This window comes from Excalfactoria chinensis, chromosome 14 (genome assembly GCF_039878825.1).
Source record: "Excalfactoria chinensis isolate bCotChi1 chromosome 14, bCotChi1.hap2, whole genome shotgun sequence".
Taxonomy (NCBI): Eukaryota; Metazoa; Chordata; class Aves; order Galliformes; family Phasianidae; genus Excalfactoria; species Excalfactoria chinensis.
This window is the reverse complement of record NC_092838.1, coordinates 8,107,374-8,132,425: the sequence shown is the minus strand read 5'-3', so window position 1 is coordinate 8,132,425 and position 25,052 is coordinate 8,107,374. Positions and strand designations below refer to the sequence as shown.

Below are 25,052 nucleotides of genomic sequence, written 5' to 3'. Positions count from 1 at the left end.
TTTCATGTTATTCTCCCATACAAATCTAATGCTGCTAGTGGCAGTACTGCAGGAGGCTTAAACCAAGTCAGGACCACAGTGTTCTACCTGCTTATCCAGGAGACAGCTGCTGCATCTCTTGCTGTCATTCGTTCAGGTGTTATCTGATCAAAAGGAAGCACTGGCCATCCTACAGCATCTGCAGATGCATCTTCCTATAACATCTGCTCTCTTCTGGAGCCACACCATGAAAATAGAAGAAAATTTCTGTAGGAAGACTGACAGTGTTGGGCTTTTTTGCCTTTTCTATCCTTAAACTGAAGCACTGTTTTTAAAGGATTCAAATTTCATTGAATCAAAATTAGTTACTTATCTTGGAACTGCAAATTACGCTTGGGGAATTAATCTATCTTTGAATCAGATAATTATCACAGTAATGGCTCCGTGAACTCCCTGGAAAGGTGGATACTCTGTGGCATTGATATTTGTGAGTTAGATAAAGGAGCAATCTGAAAAGGGAATAATGAATTAGCAGGAAGTCAGAGAAGTTGGAGGAGCATAACTGTTGCCTATGCCCGTGATTGTTGCAGTTTTCTGACACTTAAAGTGGTTTGCAAGTCTTCTCTTATTAGAGCTAATGTGAGACAATCAGTCACCTAAGCATAGCAATGCTGTGTCTGTTAGAAATGCTGCTGATAATTGATGTGCAGTAGCAGAACTTATAAATGAAATTAGCTCCCCAAAGTTAAAGCGTGGCGGTGATTGAAGCAGTAATGATAGGGTTCATGCAAGTACATTTGCCATCTATCTAAATGTATCATTACTGACAGAGCTATTTTGTTAACATATTGTTATGCTTATTTGTGTCATTGTTATAATGTCCCCTTAGATATCTGCAAATTATATTTGCTTGTACTCTGTTCTGATCCTTCCCAACCGCCTGTGCCCACTTCTTTGGAATTCACTTGTGCAACATTTCATTTCTAACTTGAAGAGCATCTTTAGTGGAAAGTGCTGTGCTCACAGATGGGGGATAGCTTTGGTTTTCTTATAGACAAAGGACGTTTCATGTTTCATCAGAAAAGCACAACGTTGCTTTTTTCTTTCAAAATTAAGGAAGTTGTCTTTTACCTACAAATGAAAACGAACGGAATTTGTAGCAATAAGGTGTTGTGTGATACTTGGAGTTCAAAATGAAGAGCCCCACCTCATGATCCATTTGGTGACTTTTGAAACTCTTTGGGGCAAGTAATGAAGGAGTAATAACTCAAGATTATGTGATAATCCAAAAACACACTGATAGAACAAGTTGAGGCAAACTGGTTCTAGGAAAGACAAGAAGTTCGAATAGCTGTTCTCTGAATCTTCTGAAATACGACTTGATTTTCTCATTATTTTTGGTGTTGTTTGCATCTTACTACTGGATATAGAAATGCTAAAGGGCTGTAGGACAGAAGGCTTTCAGTGGAAAGTTTGCAATATTAATGATTTTATAAGAAAGAAGGAAAGCAATATCTGAGACCTTGTTTTAAGAAGGTACGTGTCTCTGTGCTTTTATACCAGAGAAGAACAAGCATACTTTTCACTAAAGTACTGTTAGAACTGTTGGAATTATCTGATTCACTTTAAATGTAGTTAAGTATATGCATTTATTCTTTTTTTTCTTGCTTCCTTTTCCTCTTTTTAAGACCAATTGCTTTATACTGGGAATCTATATTGAGATCTGAAAATGGAAACCCAATACTTGTGTTTCCCATTAACAGAGGCATTTTTTTCCCCAAAAATTTCATTAAAAAGGAGGAAAAAAAAAATACCAGTGAATCAAATGAGTCAGTGTATAAATTCCTAGGCGTGCTTGTTTTTAGCAACTCATCCGACTCTGAACACTGACTTAATTTCAGACCTCAGAACTGAAACAGATTTAAAATTAGCTTATAATTCAGTTCCTTTCCAACTACAAATTAAAATAGCAAAAATATTTCAAAATATTACCATAATGTTTGCATCTGTTTTACATGTCCCACGAAGCTTCCAATGGCATCTCAGATTACAGCACGTTCTTGTGAATGAGTTCTGAAGGCAGCCTGCATTACAGACAGCAGTTATAACGAGGGCTCACGGAGACGATGTGAAACTGAAATGCGTGTTAAGTGTTACACCCTACTATACAGGAGAAACAAATGGGGGAATGTTTATTACATGTGCTTTGCAGTCTGTTTTGTGGTCCACACTGCTGTTGTACATAGATGTATTCATATGTATGAACATAAATCTATACACACAAACCTGTACCTCTGCCTGTATACCTGTATATGAGATGTTGACCGCTGGGAGATCATTTCAGAAGAGGTAGAATCTGTTTGGGTAAAGCAATGCTGAGAGCTGCAGTTCCTCCTGGCCATCCTGCTGGGTTCTGCTGGCCTTTGCTGCCTTCCTCCACAAGACAGAGGTATGCCAAGGCTCAGCCATATTGCCAGAAGTCGTCTTAGCATTATATACTGTCATATTTGTGACAGTGTTCTCCAAGTATGGGATAGATCACGGTTAATTACTTGTAAGTCTTGTTAGTGCTGTGGTTAGCAGAGCTCCCACAGTATTTGGCTGTTTGCCTTCTTTGTGGCCCAGCCAGGAATCTTTCCTGGGGAAAACCGTCCCTCTGCTGACTTGTTGGGTCACCGAGGAAGATGGAAGGGGGGCACACACTCACCATGTATGGTTTTGGCATTGTGACACCAATTGAAAATTAGGACCCGAAGTAACTAAAAGAGCTGTAGCTTGGATTCAGTTATTAAAGTCGTTGCGTGGTTAGCATTTTAGCATCCACAGAGTCATAGAATGGCCTGGGTTGAAAAGGACCTCAGAGATAATCTAGTTTTCAACCACCCTGCCATTGGCAGCGTTGCCAACCAGCAGACATGGAGGTTTTTAGTCTGGTATGATTTCCTGTGCACCTTTATTTTGAAGTGGCCTCTTCAGTAATGTGACATGAGGTTTTAGTTGCTTCATTGCGTGCAATTTATTCTTTTAGTGCTTTATGTTTAATTAGTAATGCCATTTAATACCTGGCTTTTTTAAAAGCCATTTCTCATTTCCATTTCTACCTTTCTGTCTCTAGAGATGCACTCTATGCAAATTAAGAGAAATAGGATTTTTGGAGGCTGCCTTACTGTTCTAATAGCAGAGATCCAAAGTCAGGCTGGGGTTCTGGAGGGGTGCAGTCTGTGCTCCCTTGTAACGGTGTCGAGGTCTTTTCACTGATGTAACCAGGATCTGCAGTCTCAGATTCCTTCCTATGAACTTTTCAGAATACCAAAGTGTTTCCCTTCACATTTCTTTCCGTGGGATCTTTGACCTCTCACGATAAATGCATTGAAGCCCAAGTGTTGAGCTGAAGCTCAACGTTTAAGGCAATGCTCAGGGAAGTGCCTCCATCCATGCAGAATGTTGAAACAAAGAGGTGCTTTGTAATTTGGCTTCTCTGTTTTGTTTGCTTGCTTTAAGGACTCTGTAAACAATCTCTTCAATGCAGTTCTGGATCTAGTTAAAAAAATCCAACAGCTTTGGTTTCTCTCCTTGTTGCATTCAGGACAGCTTTTTCAGAGGAGTTAATCTGCCTAAGCAAACAATATCTGATCTGTAGGTTCCATCCTCTGCTGCTTTTTAATAGTATTGCTCTTTTAATATCGCTTCTTTTCTAACAAGATCATACCCTGCTCCCTCAGGCCATGTTAAAAAGGTCAGCTGCTGAATGGTATTTTAATTTAAATAAAGAGTGAAAGACGGACTGTTTTTGCTGGACTACTAAAAGATCACCTGTTTAAATCTTCCTTTTAATGTCTGTTTAACTTTTTTTTTTTTTGAGGTTTTTTCTATGACCTTCACATCATTTAAACACAATTTTTTTATTCATTATTCACGCCGTTAAATACTGATACAGGTTTCTTTCTGCAGTTTATTTCTCCATTATGTATTGCATATTTTTTAGTTTGGTTCAGTGATGGTTTCTACGTACTGACATATTACAGAACAATACAGAAGAGTGCCAACTTTAAGAAATGAAAGGGGGAAATCTGTGCATGTATTGGAATTACAAGTAAAGTGGGAAAGGAAAGAGCTCAAACCCAGGGCTTCTTCCCATGGTGTGCAGTCCCTGGGCATGGCACTGGTCCCACAGTGTGTGGGCACTGGTGAGTCATGGGGCTGTCCTGCAGTTCTGAGGCTCTTCAGTTGTGCCACAGCTGTGGTTGTTCCACTGACACGCTTACCTTGGCTCTGTATTGTTGTTTTGGCTTTTCATTTCTTCTTTTTCCTCACTTAGTAATTGAGTTTCATGACTCAATGCAAAAGATGGGACCAACTCCAGGTAGCTGCATTATAACAGAATGGCCGCAGTGATGCTGTGCTTTGTAGGGACTTGATATACTGCAGAAAAGTGCTGAAAACTGATAACGCTGGATAAAAGGAATAAATTAAGCCCTTTAAAATGATGTATTTTCATGGCCGTGGTCCAGCTTTTCAACCTCTCCTGAAACTAATGAGCTGGTATCTCACTTGTTGTTCCTATGTAAAGATCACACCCTTTGAAGCAGTGTCAAGGTACAGAGATGCTCATTACTGCAAAACACTTGCGCCGTTATTTTGTGTTGTCTGTCAACATTCAATTACTTTGTTAATATAAATTACTTAGGCCACTGAATCAACTGGAGAAAGGTGTCTTAAATACAGCACATTCATGAGTGGTTTTATTTAGTAAATGAGAAAATTCAATATTTTCTTACCTGCTCTTTCCAGAGTTGTTGTCTGATGATCATCTGAATTACAAATTAATTAATTGTAAAGACACTGCGTTGTAATAATGGAATGGTTTGAGTTGGAAGGGCTCTTTTAAGATCATCAAGTTCCAACCCCCCCCTTCTGTGGGCAGGGATGCCTCTCTGTAGCCCAGGTTGCTCACAGCCCCATCCAGCCTGACCTAGAATGCTTCCAGGGCGGGTACCTCCACAACCTCACTGAGTAAATGTTAATATTAATTTAAATTTTTTATTAATTGAAAAAGTGGCAAAGGAAAGCTGAAACTTGAAGCATCAGTAAGGTTATCTTCCTGTCCTAAGGCACACTTCAAGTAACTTTTTTACAGCAGAAACCAGCCCAATAAACAGTATCACCAATTTCATTAACTTTCCATAGTAACCCCAAGAAATGGATTCTCTCCGAAGAGCTGTTCAGTTCACATCCCATTTCCCTAAGAAACACCAGCACCGCTGCCAAGCAGCTGTTTACCTGTACAAATTAATGGACTCCATGGCTATATATTCCATCAGTGGAATCCTTGTGTTTTATACCTGGTTGTATGAAATTATTTCTCCTTGCCTTGCTCTTGGGGAAGAGTTATTGTATCAAAGCTCAACTGCAATAAGATGATTTTTTCCCCTGAAGTTCTAAGTCCATTTCTCTCTTTCTTTTTTTTCTCCCCTCCCTTTTTTTCCCACAGTCTCTCTTTACAGCTTTGAAGGAGGGTTCCAATTTCTGTCAAGGTTAGATTGTTGTGCTGTTTTTTGAAACACTGCACCTCGTTAGGCAGTAATCTTAACAACAGTAATAAAGCAACAATTTTATAGTGTGTCATTATCAGTTCTGTTTGGCAAACTGCTATCTTGCTGTTACAGCAGATAGGCCATGTGTCTTGGGCTGTACTGCTGTTTGTATGGACTGACTGGTTTATCATATTGCATTGATGCTTTTTTGTTGTTTTTTATTTTGGGGATTGTGGGGTCTTATATTGATGTACAGACAGTTCCATCCTTCTCATATTCTTCATTATGAACATTTAACTGTGAGGTACAGATGGATCTGGGCTAGAATAAATGTTATGTTAAGCTTTGTGTGAAATATACATGAGGATTGTTGATAGGTGGAAAAATAACAAAGGAGCCATGGTGCTGTATATGACATACTTGGAGTTTATTATTGCTTTGGCAGTGTAATAGCAATCATGCTAGTTTAGCTAAATGATACCATACAGATTTTCCCAGTTTAAACACAAATGGTATTTATGGAAAGCTGAAGATCAAAAAATATCTCTATATTCTTCTGAGATTTCTTTTTTTATCCAGAAAAACAAGACTGATAACCTGGGGCTTGTGAAGGGGTTCATTTAAGTTCACTCTTCACAGAATTTTTGTGAATTGATGAGCTGAGCTTCCCTACCAGACAAAGTAGATAAGTAAATAAATAAAAAAAAGGACTATGTGAAGTTAACTTCTTTATTTTTCCATGACTTGAAGCTTTTTGTTTGCTAAATTATAGGACTTGAGATTTGTAGCACAGAATTTCAGATCTGGAGTTGTTTTGCATCTCATTGATGGTGCACTGATTTGCTTTATTGTGTTTGACAAGCAGAGCTCTCTCCCTGGCAGAGAGGCCATGTGGCATAGATCCACGGACCTGATGTAGAACTCTAATTTGTCAACTGTTTGGATTTTGCCTCTGAAATGGCACTGCACTCTGCTACTGATCTTTGGTATGTACGTTGTTATTAAGTAAGGCTGGAGTTCTTTTTAAACTTCAGAGCAGCGTATTTGAAAATGCTTCTCTATAACTAAAAGTCAGTGTTGTGCTCCGCAGCAACTCTGAATCCCAACGTCATGAAGCTCTGTGCAGTGAGACAGACTTGTGTTTGTAAGTCCCAGCTAACTCAGTTTGGGTATATCTAAATGTGTGTGGCCAGCCCTTTAGCACAGCTAACTTTGCATGTACCAGCATCACCTGGCAGGACATAAAAAGATGAGGTTTAAGTGAATAATTTTTATAGCTTGTGTTGTTTGAGCGCACGCAGATGGACTCAAAATATGACATTTCCATGGTATTAGAAATGTGTACTCAATTAAGCCTATTCCGTGTGACTGTTGAATATATGGAACTTTTATTACCAGCAGCGGGGGCATTGGAATTCATCTTTTTTAATGAGTGATAAAACGTGCAATTTGTAGTACTCTTTTTGGCCCTAGATGCTTTATTTAAAGGATATATTTCATGTGATCCTTTGTACCTACAGAGGATTACTCTCCCTGAACAAATTCAACCAAACAACACATGGGTATACAACCTAGTATCTTCCTAGCAGGATGTAAAGTTTGCTTGTCTCCTCTTACAGACCCAAAACAAGTAAGAAATACGAGCAGGTGAACAAGTTGCAGCTCTAGTGACTGTGGGTCAGCACTGCAAACCTGTTCTTAAAGTAGGGCCTGGCTATTGATTTAATTTTCAGACCCATTCTGACAGGGATAATTAAGTCATTTCAGACACCACCCGCCATTCTTCCCTCTGTGACTTCATTGGCATTGTCCTCATAGGCAGAAAGAGGAAGTCCGAGTCTATCAATATTAAAAGGTATTTCTTAGTGTAGGAGAGGATTTGTTAAATCGCTTAACCTACTTGTATCATAAGTTATTCATGAGGGTAGATTATGCTGATAAAACCTCCTATTTCCTGCTTTGGTTTTTTTTTTTTTGTTCAACTGTATAAACAAATACATCAAATGAAAAATTCATTAGTGGTGACTTGAAATTTAGAAGACTTCAGAAAATGAGAACTATACTGCACAATATATAGGTTTATGAATAAATTAGCGCAGGGTGATCACATTTAATGGAATAGCATCCCTTTGAAAGACCATACTATCTATGTACCAGTTTCCACCATAAGGTTTGACTCAGCTGGTACTTGAGTGTGATTCTGATGTTACCTGAGTATTGCCACCAAAAAAGCCCTAAAAGTAGTAATTATAGAATGTACTGAAAAATAATCATAATCTCTCTTATATAACATTTAATTACCTGTTAATTGCAGATGTGGAAATCCATATTAACTTTTATACATGTAATACAAGCTTGTCCTGATATGGATTTCTTCCTGCTGAACTTGGATTTTCTCCACCCTGCTGTTCATTCCGCATTGTTTGCAGTTATGAATGTAAAGTGATTTGCCTTCTTCGCAGCAGACAGTGCTGCTTACAGTTCTTCTGGATAGTAAATGTTTTCCTAGCACTTGCTTTTTCTACCCTGTAGTAGCTATCAGCTTTCCAGTTCCATATTTTCATCATAATGCTAAGAAAAATGGCAGATGTCTGTCAAGTTCCTCTCCTCTGTTTTATAAAACAGTGATGGGGATAATGGTGAGTTCAAGACTTCTCTTTCATATGGCTTATTTCAGACTAGAAGAATTTCTGTGTTGCTTTTGCTCACCTGAAGCTAGCTACTTCTGAGCTGGGCACAGCAGGCTTTGACTAGATAAGCCAACTTCTGTTCCTCACTGATAGTACAACATGAACTATTTTACTAGTCTTACTGCTGCAATTAACTTCAGTAGTTTATAGGTAGAGAAAAAGAAACACATTTAGCCAGATCTAAAATAGTTGATCAGTTTACTCGAGGCACTGAGATGTAATGTTCAGATCTGTGAATACCACAGGTACCTCTGTTGGTGTATTAACGTAGCAGTTTTAATGAAGTACTTTAATGGGGGATTTTTTGAGTATTTTATGTTTATTATACTCCTTCTGTTCTGAGCAAACAAAAAATAAAGCAGGAGACTGATTTTATTTATATTGTAGAGCGAGAGATGAATTTACCAGAATACCCATTACAACATGAAATGATAAATGATAAAACACATTTTTTAATGAGAAATAAAAATGTCATGACATCACCAAAATATATTGCAGAGCAGGCAGAGAAACAGTTCTTGCCCAGCATACTGATAAGCAACGCTTCTTTGCTTTTTCTCCTTCAGGAATGAAGAATGTATTTTTTTTCTTTTTGTCACATTTATATATCTTATTCTCTCTCTCTCTCTATGTATGTATATATATTATACAAAATAAGTTTTCTCATCAGGAATCTTTGAAAACTACACACAAGGCTGTAAACTGTTGACAGTTGTTCATTACAACTTCATGGTCTGATGACCTTTTATCCATTAAAAAAAAACAACACTATTTTTTATCTGCTTTGCATGACAGGTTGCTTGGTGTATTTCTTGTAAGGAAGGGCGGCTCTGCATGCCACAAAAGCATTGTTTAGCACTTGCAGATGTAAGCAGGATGTGTTTGACAATGTTGCTATGCTCTCTAGTGGATAATTTGGTTATAAGTGTCTAAGAAGGTAATGTCATCAACAGTTGTAAATTTAGTTTCATTTAACCGAAAGCCCTCAAGTAAGAGAATTAAGAATTACTAGAAGCTGAAGCATAGTAATATATCTGTATGGAACAGCACTCAGATTTTGGTACGCACATTCAATTGTTGCTGTACTTATGGAGTGCCCACATTCTTCAGCTGCTTTTTTTTTATGATAGACTTTGATATTAACTGGTACAGGCAGTGTGAGGGTATTTTGTCCTCAACTTGTCTCAGCAGATGAGTGATGTCTGCAATGTCTACCCTCTTACTCCCCTCTCCTAAGGCAACCTCTTTTTCTGTAAGCTGTTATAAAACCAGATTACTCTGTCTTGGCTAACACAACCCAAAAAATGCTTTTATTTGTTTGCTTTCCGGTGAAGTCCTGTGATGAGTTTAGTGAGGTGCTTTGGAATTACTGGGTTTGCTTCCGCAGTCCAAAGGAAGTCATGTTAAGTGCAATACAAGATATTCAAGTGCTGAGTGGAATCTAAGGTTAGATGCCTTGCATCTTTTAATATTCACAATTTAATCAGCTTCTTCTCCAAAATCATTTTGTTGTGATAGTATTTCTACTTCTATCATTCATTTAATGGGATTTTTTTATTGAAATCAGTGACCTTGGCTCTGATCTCTACTTTTCATTATTCTGTAGTGTGAACAGTTCTGATGAGATGCAGAGACTGGCACAATAATCACTTTGTTGGCATTTCTGTCCTTACTCTCAGTGAAACCTGAGCCATGATAGTTGTTCTTTTTTCACTCCAGTGAATCGCAGGGCACAGTGTTTGCTAGGGAGTCCGACTACTGTGGCTGTGCTTTTTTGTACTCTTATTCTGTTTGGGATTCAAAGTGAACCTGTGTTGGGCTCTTGTCACTTCATTCTTATTTCCTTCAGTCTGTTCAAATCTCTGTTCCCTGGTCTACTCTTTCCAGTCTCTAAGCCATTCTTCTCCAGCCTTTTCATTGTGAACATGACTACTTTAATAGTGATATCACGCAGGTTTCTCAGATAGTTCAGTGGCAATTTACAATGTGATTTGCAATTTAATTCCTTTTCTTGGCCTGACAGTCATTCTGGATTGAAGGCCTGTCGTTTTTGCTCATTTGAGTCAATTCCAGAGGCATTAAATAAGCATTTTATTATTTTAAGATTTAAATGCACAAAATTGGCACAAAGGAAAATGGCTTTTCCCAAGAAAACTGCATTGCCATTGGTCTGGTATTGCTACCTTGTAGACTGGCTCTGTAAGAACTGTGTATAGAGGTGCCCAGAATGGTGAGTGAGGGTATTTTATAATGATCAGGTAATTGAAGCAGCAGACTTCAGCAAAGCAGTTCCCAATTCCATTTTGCATGATTTCCTTTCTTTCTTTACTGTATCTCGTACCGCTCTTCTTGTTGTCAAGTTCCGTACTGAAAGGCTGCCGTAACTTTTCCTCTTATTTCGATGGATGTTTTCATGGAATACCAAAATTGAGGCGTAGTAGCGCAATTGCTTTTGGGTTGTACCCATGTAAATAATACAGTATTGCCTCGGATATGGTACAGATTACATAGTTTTGTCTAATGGTGTTGGTCCAGACCCGTATATGCTGTATGAATTCAACAGAAGAATTAATTATTGCTGTATTCTCACAGCTTTCTGATTCTAGATCTGGAGTAGCTTTAGTTTCTGTTCACATACACACTTGCTGCTCCATGTTCCAGGTGGTTCAGTTATGGCTGTCCAGGTATCTTTTTTCTCTCTTTCTGTTCCGCAAAAACATGCGCAAAAGGGAATAGAGTAAGAAATAGGAAAGATGATCTAATTCTGAAATTTATGGCGTTCTTCTTTTCCTCGCTTTTGGCAGTTAACTTCTGGCATCTAACCAAATTGGCATTTGGCTTTTGGCAATAGGTAAGATTTAATTTAGTTTCTGTTTTATGCCAGATCTCAAGGTAATGATGAGTTGTAATTATATCCGTGTTGCTCTGTGCTTTCACAACAACAGCATTATTTATGTGATTTCTGTAAATGCTCCTTAACTTCATGGGTTAGACAACAAAGTTCGAACAGTTTATTTGCTTGGGTTGATGTGTAGCTTTAGCAAATGCAGACACAGTTACAGAAGTTTATTTTCTCTGGAATATTGACAAGTCTTCAATGGATGCACAAAGAATGACCATCTAAAACAATATCTCAATATGGATACGTTTAGAAATCCACATAGTTGGTGCACTTGTGCAATGAAGACATTTGTGTCATGAAGAAATGTGTCTGGTAGAACTTCAAGAACAAAACTACCAGAGCAGGGTTGATGTGGTGGTCAACTCTCTTCTCCAGATACTTGCATTAGGAAAAGTAGATGGATCTTTAAGAGTGGGGTGCTGTTCTCGAAATCATTCCACTCTGACCACAGGCTTAATTAGGGCAGTCATTCAAAGACTTCTCCCCATCCTATTAAAAGATGATGTAACAGGGACTTATTCTCAAAGCATTGGTAGCCACCCTTCCAACCTGTTTCTACATAGCAGATCAAAACAAATTCTGTAAAATACATTACTGGCAGTTTTTGGCATTGCAATTCAAATAAGTTTCTGTCACTTTCTTTTATTTTCCAAATAATCACAATCAGCATGTGCTGTACTCGCTTCCCTATTAAGGATATTAAATATGTTTGTATAGAAATATATGTGTAACGTTTATGCAATGCAGCAGATGTTCAGGAGAGAGAGAAGTAATTTGTGCTGCATAATATGTTACACAGAATGGTAACCATTTTCCTTCATCTCTCTCTCCAGTTTGTTCCTGCGGCAACATTAACTCAAGCCTAGTAGAAGTAGACTTGTGAGAAATGTGTTCTTTTTCACTTAGTTCTCCCAACACCAGTTTGCATCCCATTTTTCTTCCTCAGTGCTCTGTCTTTCACGTTTTGCATGTGCTGTGTGCAATGAAGGCTGTCTGAAGTCACTGCTTGTCCATTAAGAAATTCATGCCTTAAAATGTTAGGAGTTACCCATGCCTGCTGCAATTTTTTTTCTATCCAAAAGAATCCTGTTTACTGAAGTGCTGTGGTACTGACTTCTCTCTTTTTGACTAATGGCTGGTACGGGCTCAGGTAAAAACATGTCTTAGTTCTTTTTGTGGAAAATAGGAGAGAAGTATGGCAGGGAATGAGATTTTTAATTACAGTGAACGATGGGTTTCTGCTGCTGCATGTTCTATATCTGTTAGATATAGCAAATAGTGGACAGTAGATCCACATCTTAATGTTTGAATTTGTGGCAAGAATAAGTGAATGTTGCTATTCCTATATTCGTGATCTGACATGGAATTGTTAGCAGTAACAGAAACCAGGATCTTCAACCCTGTAATTTTATGTGTATTTTAGTTATCTGGTACATTTAATTGTGCTTTGTTGTGAACTGTTTACAGTGATTATCACTTGAGGAGAGAGGGAGGGCAAATGGAGCTGAATCTGGAGTAAAACCAAGGGAAATTAAAGATTCACCAATGAATCTTTGCAGACTTTATGCTAATCCAGTGGGTATTTTGTGGAAGTGTTAATGAATGACACATCCTGATTGCTGCAGACTTTCCCTTACATTTCCAGCCATACCAAATCCAATTGAAAGAGCTAAAATTAACAACACAAGTCCACAACAGTTTGTCAGAAAAATGTGTGAAATTTGTTTTTAGCACGTCTTACCCTAATTATCCTTGGAAGTACTGCATATGGACGTTGCTTTAAAATATCCTATGTAGACTCCATCCTAATGGAAGACAAAGTTTGCCTTGATCCCCTTGATTCCATTTGAAGAATCAACTGTTAGGTGTTGTTTTGCATCTCAGTACAGGCAAGTGTCTGTGAGCTAACTGCCCTCCCACTGCCTCCTGCTAGAAATCTGCTTCTTTACCAGCAGTTACTATGATCAACCCATTTTGCCATGGCATATGCTTATCCTTTTGGCATTGTGTGAACTGTGGCCTGTGTTGTATAAAGTGACTCCAGACACACTGATATGTTTGCTCTCAAAAATTATGAAGAAGGCGAAGTACAAAATAAAAACCATCAAGGACACTTAATTAGTATGCTTCTCTTTACCTGGGAATTCTTTCCAGGGATTTGGATGCTTCAGCTGCCAAACTTGCCCGTGTCCCTGATGTCATTGTCTGGGCAGCCTCTCCTCTGAATCTGCATCCCAGCTCTGGCAGGTTCTCAGTTTCTGAGATCATTTCAAGTTTCCTTTGCTTTGTTTTCACTTGGTCTTGCATACCCGTTCCATCCTTAAACAGGGATATGGAGGCCATTGCAATGTGTGAATGTATTGTCAACATATAAACATTGATGGGGAGGAATGTTTTCATAATGCTGGCTTTGGGATAGCATGATATGAAGGCATCTAAATATGATAGCTGGCCGTTAGTTCAGTATCTTTTGTTTAGCCTGTCTTTATCTGCCAGCTTACTATTAATATACTGTTAATAGAATTCTAAATGCCTGCATATATGACAAGTCATAACCATAATGAGCCTGTTTATTTCAAGATATGAAGTGGCATCATTCATTTGCACATTAAAGGAAACTTTGCTGGAAGAAGACAAATTTGAGGCTACAAAAGCTTTGTGATGATTGTAATGCTAATCTGTATTCAGTCCTGTATGTAAAGTGTCACATCTTGAATACTTTAAAAAATTAATTAGTCAACTGTGTTGTGCCACAGATGAGCAGAAGCAAGTGGTTGCTTGCATCCACAAGCTGTGACAACCTCTGTGCCATCATGACTTTAGAGGCCCTTGGCTTCTGAGCTGGAGGAGGTCCCACCTCAAACCTGATTGAGTAAGAGATGAGGTAGTGTTTGTGTGGCTGTGCCGCAGGGCTAGCAGTCCCCCAACAGTCTTCCATGTCCTATGTTTATAAAGATATTTAACCCTTCACATGTACGTTAGCAAGTAGATATATGCATGCAAATAACATTAGTGATAAATACATCACTGGGTCATTTGACAATTCGGAGAGCAGCTGTAAATCTGAGCTGATCACAAATGAAAACAACTGCTTATTTCTCGTCAGCTAAGCACAGGACATGCTTTTACGCTGTTTCTTAGCAGAACTAGATCACTGTAGGTCCCATGGATTTGCACAGAATGGATGTTTTGGGCCAGAAATTTCCTAGAGAACTCTAAGTAACTTTCCTACCACTGATTTATTTATTTCCTATCTGCACAGAATTATCGTTAGTGGTAAGCAATTGCACCTCCAGGGATTTTAGATGCTTTCCATTGTGTTTTAACACTTGCGCTCTCACAAAGAGCACAATCACGACTATGTATCCCGTGGTTTTTTAGGCAAATTAACCTTTATTAGTGTTTTGCAGCTGAGGGAACAACTTGTGATGGTGCTTCATGAATAAAAATAAGCTTGTAAAATAAAAAATTGGAAGACATTTAGAGTTTGCAGTAAGGGGAAATGTTGAATTTTCTGAATGTTACTAAACAAGGAATTGTGATTTGCTTGTGAACAGCAAAAGCCATTCTGATAGACTTTGAAGGGAATGGATACTGAAGTGTGAAAAGTCCAAGCTGCAGACTTCACTACTAGTTTTTGTTCATGGTTTGCCTCAGTAATGTAATTTTTTTGGGATAGTTTAGCATTTTGACAAAGTTGTGAATATGTATAAGCACATAAGGAGTTGTTTTGCCTCAAGACTTTGTGCTTTGTGGGGCTGAGGAGGATGGAGGGATGAATTCTTACTTCTGTGATAACTTCCATAGCGTTCATACAAGAAACTTCCTGCAGTGATGTTTGAAGTACTGCATCTTTTAGGTCATCACTCTTTTAGTTGCGTCATAATTGCATATAAACAGTGTTCCACTTTCTCTGTGTACTGATGGTGCTTGTTTCTAGGCACAGATAGATAGGATTTATTTGGTATAAGGATGGCAAATGAAATTTTTGACTTAGTACTTTGCAGTGTTTTGCAATTAAAATCACAGTGAAAGTGGCCACCTGAAAGCAGTCAACACCAATAAGTCACCTCATTTGTGAGCTACTGTTAATTTACAGCCAAAACAATACTGGAATATTCAAGTAAAATTAGTAGCACCAATTTCAATATACAAGATGTAACCAATTAATAAGACAAACCGCAGCATTTCAGATCACATTTACTAATTCTCCTTAGATACTCCTTGTAAGCACAGGACTGCAGAAAAAAATACCATCATTTGTGTATATAGAGAACTCTATTTGTGAACTCTGCTAATGCTGTATCTCACTGGTTCTTTTGAACATCTGTTCTGTAGGTATGGCACTATATAACCACTAATTTTTGTGTCCTCTTACAATTAATGTCATTGTAAAGCGAGCGACTGTGTGAATGTCTGTGTGATCAGACCTCTGCAGATTGCTTTTAATTCTGCATTGTATAGAATAGCCTCGTGTATTCTGCTTGTATTTTTAGACACCTCCATTTTGAAGATCCTTATCAGCTTTAAAAATCCTTGTGTATTGTCCCCAAAGGATTATATTCGCCATGAGCCTAACATTATGAACTCTCCAATTTAGGTTTCCTTGAGCTACACTTGGATTGTTTGGGTTGTGATGTGATAGATGTTGCCTTCCTCGTCAGTCGTCTCCCTTCCAGACTCACACGCTGTAAGCATTTAAGAACAAAACTGCAGCACGTTTATCACCAATTGCACAATGCTTCACCATCTGAATACGCTTCATTAGGCTCCCATTCTGCAGTGTGAGTGGATCATTAGATAGCACGTGGAAAGAAATCATTTCAACAGTAATCTGTCAGGTGTGGAGAGCCCCCATGTGTTTGATGTATAAATGCATTACATTTCACTGTCCTGTATAACAGCACTTGCAGACGGTACAGGTGCAGGGTTACCTTGCTCTTGAGGTGTTACTTTTGGATTCCAAACCATGGAGAGAACCTTTTCTTCCCTTTGCCCCCAGAGCTCATCACAGTGAATTTCTCTGGTCTTGGTCTCTCTCCATTGATGTGGTCATTCAGTTTTGCTCCACACAAAGCTCTGAAGTGCCCGTGCTGTCGGACAGCAGGCTGACATCTAGGAGAAGGTTTTGCAGATGGAGTCACTGTAGTAATGGTTTGGGGACAGTGAGTGGAACTATTTGATGCTGAGAGCACTGAAAGTACTTCATCTCTTATGCATGTATGAAGGGGGAGAAACTGATGACCAAAATCATCTGCTATTTAGGAGAAGCAGTAAAAATGAATGTGTGTAAACATACACAGAATTTATCAAATTAGTTTTATAGATAAAAATGGGACTTTGCTATTATTATTTTATTTAGCTGTAGAAATTTGAAGTATTTGCTTGATGATCTGCTCATCTTCACAACCTTTTGCAAAGATGCAGCTTGCTCTGCAGCCGTATGTTCTCTGCCAGTGCTCCCCCCCCCAATATTTATTGCTAATGAGATAATTAATTAGTTTAAACTGTTTTTCATTACTTGAATAAAGACTTGCGGTCTCTGAAGAACAGCACTGAGAACGTGTAACATCTGCCAGAAGTGCTGGTCTTCTGATGAACTGACCATATGTGCTGCAAAGGCTGGAACCAAGGGGCTGCAGTTAATGGGGGGTTCCTGTCAGCACTGGCTCCAGGTGACCTTGCCCTGGCAGCAGAAGTAATTGCTCCTGGTGCTGTTTTTAATGCAGTTCAGAGCTTAATGATAAGAGTGAGCACAGAGAAAAATGAGATGTGTAAATAACAGGACTACGAGACAGCCCATCATATATTGTTGGTTGCTAACGCTATAACCCATGTGTTTTAAGATATCCATGTTCAGACACTTAAGGTGGCTTCCATTGGAATTTCCAGTACTTCAACATTTTAACACTCTGGAATTCTGGCTTTGTGGTTGATGTTTGCTCTTCTCAGATACTGTGGGCTCGTAATCCTCAGAGCCCTCCAGAACAGCAAGAGCGAGGCACCACAACTATTATGATTCTAATTGTACAAGTGGGAAAACTGAGGAGATGAATAATGTGGTCAAGGCCACAATGAGCCAATGTGAGCTCTGAGGTTTGTTTTGGCCAGTAGCCCAGTGCTCTGGCCAGCCCTTGCAGCATTCTGCTTTTTAAACAATGCACAGCTATACTGTATTTTAAATTAAAGGGATGTCCTGTTTGTCTCATAAACCACCTAGATAGATAGACAGATAGATAGATAGATAGATAGATATAGTGCTCTTTTCCCCTAAGGTAGCAAGGTGAGTGTGTCTCCACCAAATCTTCTACCCAACAGGAAAAGCCTTCTGAAATTATAATCTGAAGTTTTCCCATTTCCCTCCCATCAAATCAAACTTTGGAGATCACTTTGTTAGTCTTTTCCATAGCAGTGGTAAACGTTGGTAGGTATGGAGACCTTTTCTTAGTTTTCAGAAATAGGGTGCGTGTGATAAACCCGTTGTAGAGAATTAGCAGAGTCCTCTGAGCAGTTGTTTGGTCTAACTGGTTATTTGCTTTACACGTTAGATGTGCCCTAAAATAACAAATAGGGTATAATCAAGATGCAGGTTTTTCATGTCTGAGATGAACAGATTTATTCTTTCTTGCTCCACAGAGGAGTTAATTGTGGCCATCTCTTGAGGAAGGTGTTTGGGTTTTGCCCCAGTTCCACACAGCTTTCTTCTTGGAGGTAATTTAATCTGAGATGGAATTACTTTAAAAGCAGGTTCCGATTCTTTACAGGGCGGTTATTCTTTAATCACAATGGTTACAAAGCATTGATCGCAATAGCAAAGCCCTTCAAACCCAAGCACCGCGTCCATCCTTGATAGACCCGTGCCGCTGACTCCAGGCAGTTCCGCCGCCCCGCAGCGGGGTTATCCCGCTGACCCCGTGCCCCCCTGCGCTGCCCGTGGGCTGTGCTCTGAGCCGAGCGCGTGGCACCGCTCTTCCCGCACGCAGGAGCACAATGACTTCACCGGCTGTGGATGCTGCAATCCCCGTCAGGGATACGGCGGGGAAAACAACGTCCAGGGGAGCTTTAACGGCTGGTGTCGGTGTGCGGAGAGCGGCGTACTGAAAGTCGTAAATACTGTCCCGGAACCGCTATGAATCATGTAGGCACAGCGTAAGTACGGGGAGCGTTTCCCCCGCGGCGCTCGCACGCGGAGCCGCTCCGGGCGCGCGGCGGGGCGCGGGGCCGCCTGACCTTGAGCCGCGGCCCCGGCTGTGCCGTGAGAACCGCCGGGGCGGGACGGAGCGTCCGAGCCCTCCCAGAGCGGCAGCGGGGGCACCTCGCAGAGCAGCACGATGCCCTGGCGGCTCGCCGCGGGCGGGGGGGACGCCCTTCAGGTAAGGCGGCGGCGGGAGCTGGGGAATGAAGGATGGAGAGGGAAGCGAGGCAGAGCGGAGCCCTGAGGGGATGGCGGGCGGGGAACGCGCTGCTGCCGGCCGTTTCCCGCTGTGGCCGCGGGCTCTGAGCCGGGCCGGGCAGCGCGGAGGACGGGTGCAGCCGGTGCTCGGGGCACGGTACGGGGCGGGGCTGCGATGCTGCGGCCGCGCTCGTGCTTGTGTGTGTGTTTGCGGAGCGAGCTGCAGCCGTGCAGTGATGTAGTGATGCTCGCGGAAAATGGGGGTGGGGGTAGAGAGGGGTGATTGTCCTTCCTCTGACTGCCTGAAGTTTGTGTGAAGTCGCCTTCAAAGCGCTCTTTAACTTCTTTTGATGGGAGCTCTATTAGCATTTATATGAACTATGGCAGGAATCTCATTAAGGGCGGTTTTGTGTGCTGAGCTATTGACTTTTCGCAGACAGCTTACAGGATTCCTGACCAAAATGGTTGCTCGTTAACTTTAAGGCACATGTGTACCGTGAGCGTAGCACCGTGGTGCCAGAATGCACATTGATGTGAGGATTGCAGAGCTTTACTACTGAACTTGTTAAGAGTGTGGCATTAAACGACGGCAGCGTTTTCTTCACAAATGCAGTTTAAACAGAGCGATAAAAATGAGCAGCAATATATGCCCGTATCCATCCGTACGGTTAAAAAAAGCAGAAATAGATTACAGGATTGGGATTTCAAAACGCCTATCCGTTGTCAGCGAGGTGTACTTGCTGAATAATTGCAATATCTCGAGTGATAAAAAGACAAAAGCGTGCATCAATGTTGAGGGGAGCAGGGCAAATGGGGCTGGCCTGCTGCTGCAAACAGCAGCCGTGCCGGACGGCTCTGCCCGAGCAGGAGCTCGCGCTGCGCTGCAGCTCGGTGATGGCCCAGAGGGACGCCAAGGGATGTGATACGGCCCGGGACAGCTGTGCTGGGATAAGGAATTCGGTCGTGATAGGTGGATGTCATGAGGATCTGCGTGAGATATTTTTGCTTTGGAAATACTTATGAATTTTGGCCCGCGTGCGTTGTATTGGTTCCGTACCTGCTTCTAAAATGAAGAAAGAAATATGTGTAGAGTTTGAAATGCCTTGTTGTTCTGTTAGTAAATTGTAGATGTTTTCGTAGTTGATATTCAGGTTGTTTATCTGCATGATAGAAATTAAGCTGACTTCTGAAAAACAGGCAGAACTGTTACTTAGTAAGCAGACTTTTGGGTGTGACCCTTTAAAGGTGCTGCTCAGTGAGTGCGTGTGCAGTGTTGATGTCCATCTACAGTTTCACTCCCTTTAAACCTCTGTCACCTATTTGGGGTTTGACTGTTTCAGTTTCTCTCCCTAAAGCAGTGCCACGTTTCTTGCTACTATAAACGTTCCAAACAATATCTCATGTTCCTATTACTTTCCCTTTAGTATGTGGAAGAGAATTGACATTTACTTACTGCCTTCTCAGCATCCGAGTTGGGATGGTTGCGATCCACCTGATAGCTCAGGAAACGTCAGTAAAATGATCAATACCCTTTTCCAAGCACAGTGTTGGAAAGTTTGAGCTGAAAGTTTTTCAGCATTATTAAATACCAGCAATTAGAGAATGGCTTATGAAGGGTTGGATAAAAGCACTTTGCACAGCTGTCTAGCAAGGCTCTGTAGTTGATAACTCTGAGCCAGTAACTTCTCTAGTTCTTTTATCTGGGAATCAACGTTTGTTGATAACATTTTCATGCAGGTCTTCAGTTTTGCTTATAAAACATCAGATTTCACCAAGGAGAAGAAACATATCGGTTTACTCAATGATAAACCAAAATGGTGTAAAATGCCTGGGGGAATGGTCTCACATTGCAACATTAGAAGATTTTTTTACTGCTATGAAAAGTATTTCTTTTATGTCTTAACTTTATTAAGATAAATATGCCATAAATGGCAAAGGAAGCATCAGATTGGAAGGGAATAGAAAGAAAAGGAAAAGGAAATCTTGTTATTGCTTTCTTTGGACTTAATTATGGTACTATTTGTGAAACAAACAGCCTGGAAAGTTAAACTGGGGAGGAAATGTGTAAAGAATTCTTAACCGCTGGAAATGTCTTGCTCAACTTTTTGTTGTGTTTTAGTTTAGTGAAGCAAAATTCTAGAAGGGAGTTCTTTTTAAGAGAGCACAAGTCTAGTAATGGCGAGCTTTTAGTCTGCTGTAGTGACACGGCTTTTGGAGCTTTGCTTACAACAATTACCTGACGTGCTTGGGGATCACAAACGCTGCCGTGGGTCTTTGTTATTTTAGATAATGTTTAAGTAAGCCGTTTTGGACACGGGACACATCGTAGTTGCACAGTTGCTGCCTTCAGTGACATGGCTCAGTTGCTGCTTTTATTTTACTTGATCTTCACTTAGGACAGTGCGAGAATGTGTTTGCTCTGGGGGACCGGAATGTAAGCATTCTTGCTTTATGTTAGTCTTGATAATGCTTGTTCCTCATTGCATTTCAGTTAGCCATGCTAAATTGCATAGGCTGAGATTTCTCATCACTGTCACTGAAAGTAGAGCCCAGTGTGGCATCTTCTACCAGGTTGCGATCAGAGACTTCTATTTGCTCTGCAGTTAATTACAGATGTCATGCACAACAGCGAGGCTTTTGGAGAGTGAATATTTTCTGATGGTCAGGAATATCAGAGTATTTGGTATCATAGGGGCTTTTTCGGTGTCTTACGAGAACACATGGACACTACAAAATTTTTTAAAGTACTAAAATGCAGAAACTGCTTGAGTCAGCAGCCACGTCCACATTCTGCAGTACAAGGTTATGAGTTGAAGCAATTAAGCATGACAGGAAGCCTGTTTTACTGCCTTGATGTAATAGGCTTCCAATATTTTTTAGATGCATGTGGACTTTAAATTGTTCTCTTCTTTTGGGTGCTGACAATATAGAACACCTCCAAATCTCGAGAGCTCTTGAAACTCTCCTGCTTTGCATTTGTATCTGCAGTTTTTATTTAAATATTTTATTCTCAGTAGAATCAAATGCCAACACTTTCTTGAGTTCACCATTTATTTATGTACTTACATTTTAGTAGAGATAATTTAAAACTTAACAGCAGAATATTTTGGAATTAACCCATTTTCAACTATTTTTATGATGGGAAATTAAAATAACAATTTCCTGAAGGGGATTAGAGATGCTGCAGGCCCAAGTCATCTTTGTGGACTTCTGCTGTACCCTCTCTACAAGTTCCCTATCTTTCTTGAATCAAGGAGCCCAAAAATGGATGTAGCACTCCAGATATGGCCTCACCGGGGTGGAGTAGAGAGGGATGACCACCTCCCTTGACCTGCTGGCCATGCTCTTTTTAATGCAACTCAGATTATCATTGGCCTTCTTGATCACAAGGGCACACGCTGCTTGCTCATGGCCAACCTGTTGTCCATCAGGACACCAAGGTCCTTCTCTGCAGAGCTCTGTTCTGCGGGTCAGCCCCTAATCTGTACTGATGCATGCTGTTATTCTTCCTCAGGTGTAGGACTGTATACCTGCCCTTGTTGAATTTCCTCTCTCCCCAGCTTTGCAGCCTGTCTGGGTCTTGCCAATGTGGCTGCACAGCCTTCTGGTGTGTCAGCCAGTTCTCAGTCCACCTCACTATCCTCTCATTGATCCAGCACTCTAAAACTTACCTATGAGGGTGTTATCGGAGACAGTGGCAGAAGCCTTGATGAAATCAAGGTAGGCAACATCCACTGCTCTCTCCTCATGACATAGACCTGCTCTCGGACATTACATCATAGAAGGCTACCAGATTCATCAAGCATAATTTCCCTTTGGTGAATTGATGTTGATTAGCCATGTGTCTCTATTCCTTATCATAGATCTCCTTGACCAGTTTAAAACATCTATGTTCAGAAAAGATCTGAAGGTCTGTTCCTGGATATCCTCCTTCCAGCCCAAATTACTTTATGATCCTGTATTAGCAACTGAGTGGACCTGACAAGCAAAAGGTTATTTCAGTAATTCTGAACTGAAAGTAAAGTACAATAGTGATGAAATGGAAAATGTTTCTATAGTTTGGGGAGACAAGGGAAAAAAGCCATTGGAAAGTGATCCAAATCTATACCAGAAACTTCTCTCCAATTCTGTTTAGGTAATGAATAATGGCTGTTCTTATTTTCTACAAGTTTATAGCACTACAGAGGAGCCAAGGGCATTGTGTCCATTAAGATAACGGAAGACAAAGATAGATGAGGGATCTGAGATTCTTATGGGGAATTATCTTTAAAAAGGCATGCAGGATATATATGTTTAATTCTCCAAGTATTTCTGTCTGTGAAGCATAAAGACAGAGAAATCTTGGGAGGCTGAAGGTTCTTTTTAATTATTTTAGAAATTTAACAAATTTTATCAATATTTTAATAAAGCTGGTAACATGGATGGAAAGAAAGTAATAGCATTACAACATTGGTGTTTCATTTTTGGCATTTTAAAAGGAATCATCCCCTTTTTTCCTACTCAGAAATTTCCCTTTTAGTTTCCTGCATGAAGGAGAACTACAAGAATAAATTTGACTCGAGTTAGTATCAGATGTTTCATTTGATCTCTCAACATTACAGACAGTAGACTATTTTTCTTTGAAGAAAGAAATTTTAAAGCTTTATTTTTTTTGGAGGTAACAGCATTGATGTTTTCTTCTCCGTGTCTGCAGCAAGGAAGACATGAATCTATGGGCTTTAATTGCAACGAGAGAAAAAATAGGTATTCGGAAGACTTGTTGTTAGTAAGACTACTTAATATTTAATTAGTTGGACTAGGAAGATTATGGGATTTCTGTCACTGGAAGCTTTTAGGAAAGTTTCAGATGTTTTCTTTACATGTTTTACACGTAAAGACATAATATAGAATTAATTTATAAACAACAACAAAAATCTTATCCCTGTATGTTCCTTCTACTGAAGTAGAAAGTCTCAAAAACCAAAGTTACTTCCCACTCAGCAGATCTATTTCTAGTATGTATTTTTCATGAAGATAAGTTTACCAGAGCTCTGATTCAGTGGTCTGCTTATTATGCATCAGTGAGGGAGGGCAATGATTCAGTATTACAAACATTTTCCCACCAAAAAAGAGAATTCTCAAAATAGTGGCCTACCACAAAGTTCTGGTATGATCCTGGATCTTCTCTTGGGCCTGATTTCAATTTGAGATACAGTGCAATAGAAGGTATGCATATGACAACCTTCCCCACCGTGTGGAACAAGGGAAGGCTAAAGATGTGGGTTTTGGGGAGGTTTAAACAAAGCTTTTGATATACAGAATGTCCAGCAGGCAGCTTATACAAGGGAATTTTAGGGTATTCAGCATTTTAATTTTAGGTATTTCACTGGCCTGGGCATGGGATTTGAGCACACAGTAAGTCAGCATCCACCATTTTGTAGCGCCCACGTGCTGCACGTTGAGCTCCGAGTAGGACCGAGGTGTAGTCTGTGGAGCAGCTGCGTGGTTTTCACTGTTTTTCATTAACGATGGTGGATGCAGCCCTGCTAATGGCGCCTAATGGCGCCGCGGGGGCCGCTTTTTGCAGGGCTGGTAAGTGCTCCGGGCACTGCGGGCCCTCCTCTTCCTGGGGCGGCCGAACCCGCGGGCCGAGCGGTCCCTGCCCCGCTGGGCGGCGGTGGAGCTGCTGCTGCTGCCGGCCTGGGCCGAAGATGCCGCTGCTGCCTCCCGCTGGGGCTCTTGCGCCTCCTCGGGGACGGGTGTACGGGTGGGACCGGCGTCCTCATCCCCGGGAGCCGTGTGGGACGTGCCGGGGAGCTCCTCTTCTCCGTGCTCGGCGGGGCTGCCCGATGGAGTGGGCTGCACGGCAGCGACGTCCCACAGGAAATCTGTGTTGTGGCTCTCTGCCTCGTACTCGGATGGCAGCGTGATGACACAGGGCAGAGAGCCATCTGCCCGCACTGCGAAGTTGATGGTGCTCATGAGCCTCCTGCAGAGCGGGCAGGTGTACTTCCTCAAGGTCCACTGGAGGATGCAGCGGAGACAGAAGTGGTGCTCGCAGGGCACCACGTAGGTGTCAGGTCTTGCGTCTCGGCAGATGGCACAGAACTCCTCCTCCATGGCCACGTTCTGGGCTGGGCAGCAGGAGATGGAAATGTGCTCCCCTTGCTGCACTCCCGAAGTGAGTCCTAAATGCTGCAAGGAGAGGCCACAGTCAGTGTGTGTCCTGGGGTAGGCAGCAGTTGTGGCCTGGTCCCTCAGCAGGAAGCCCTCCCCACGCCATTCCCTGCTGGCTGTAGATGCAGCCTTAGCAGCTCCCTGAACCCTGTGGCCACCCCAGGGATGTGTTCCCCCACCTCTCACCCTTTCTGCCTCGAACGCTCTTTTTGGGCCCCGGCTACCTGGTCCAGGCAGTGCCGGGGAAATACAGGTAATGTGGTGGGGCTGGGCACTGAGAACAGCTCCCAGAACCCCACAGCACAAACCAAGAAAGCCTTGCTGGGTCTCAAGACCTCGCCAACGTGCTCAGTCAGACACCAGGAACAAGACTGAGCCAGGCTCTGCTGCGCCCCAGT

The 25,052-nt window shown here is 41.2% G+C and overlaps 1 protein-coding gene across 32 annotated transcripts in view; it reads left to right on the top strand.

Moving 5' to 3' along the window:
- Window positions 1–25,052, top strand: part of RBFOX1 (RNA binding fox-1 homolog 1) — a 584,605-nt gene that overhangs the window by 109,525 nt on the left and 450,028 nt on the right. For 7 of the 32 annotated variants that reach the window (XM_072349265.1, XM_072349240.1, XM_072349255.1 and 4 more), the window contains exon 1: window positions 18,075–18,254. The exons of 20 other annotated variants lie outside the window; for them this stretch is intronic. Coding sequence is in view for 2 of the 12 variants with exons in the window: in XM_072349230.1 (XP_072205331.1) it covers window positions 18,437–18,478 (42 nt within the window). In the remaining 10 variants the exon portion in view is untranslated. Of the gene's footprint in view, window positions 1–18,066; window positions 18,255–18,322; window positions 18,479–25,052 lie in introns of those variants that run through there. 5 more of the 32 variants (XM_072349230.1, XM_072349228.1, XM_072349269.1 and 2 more) reach the window with 4 other exon arrangements.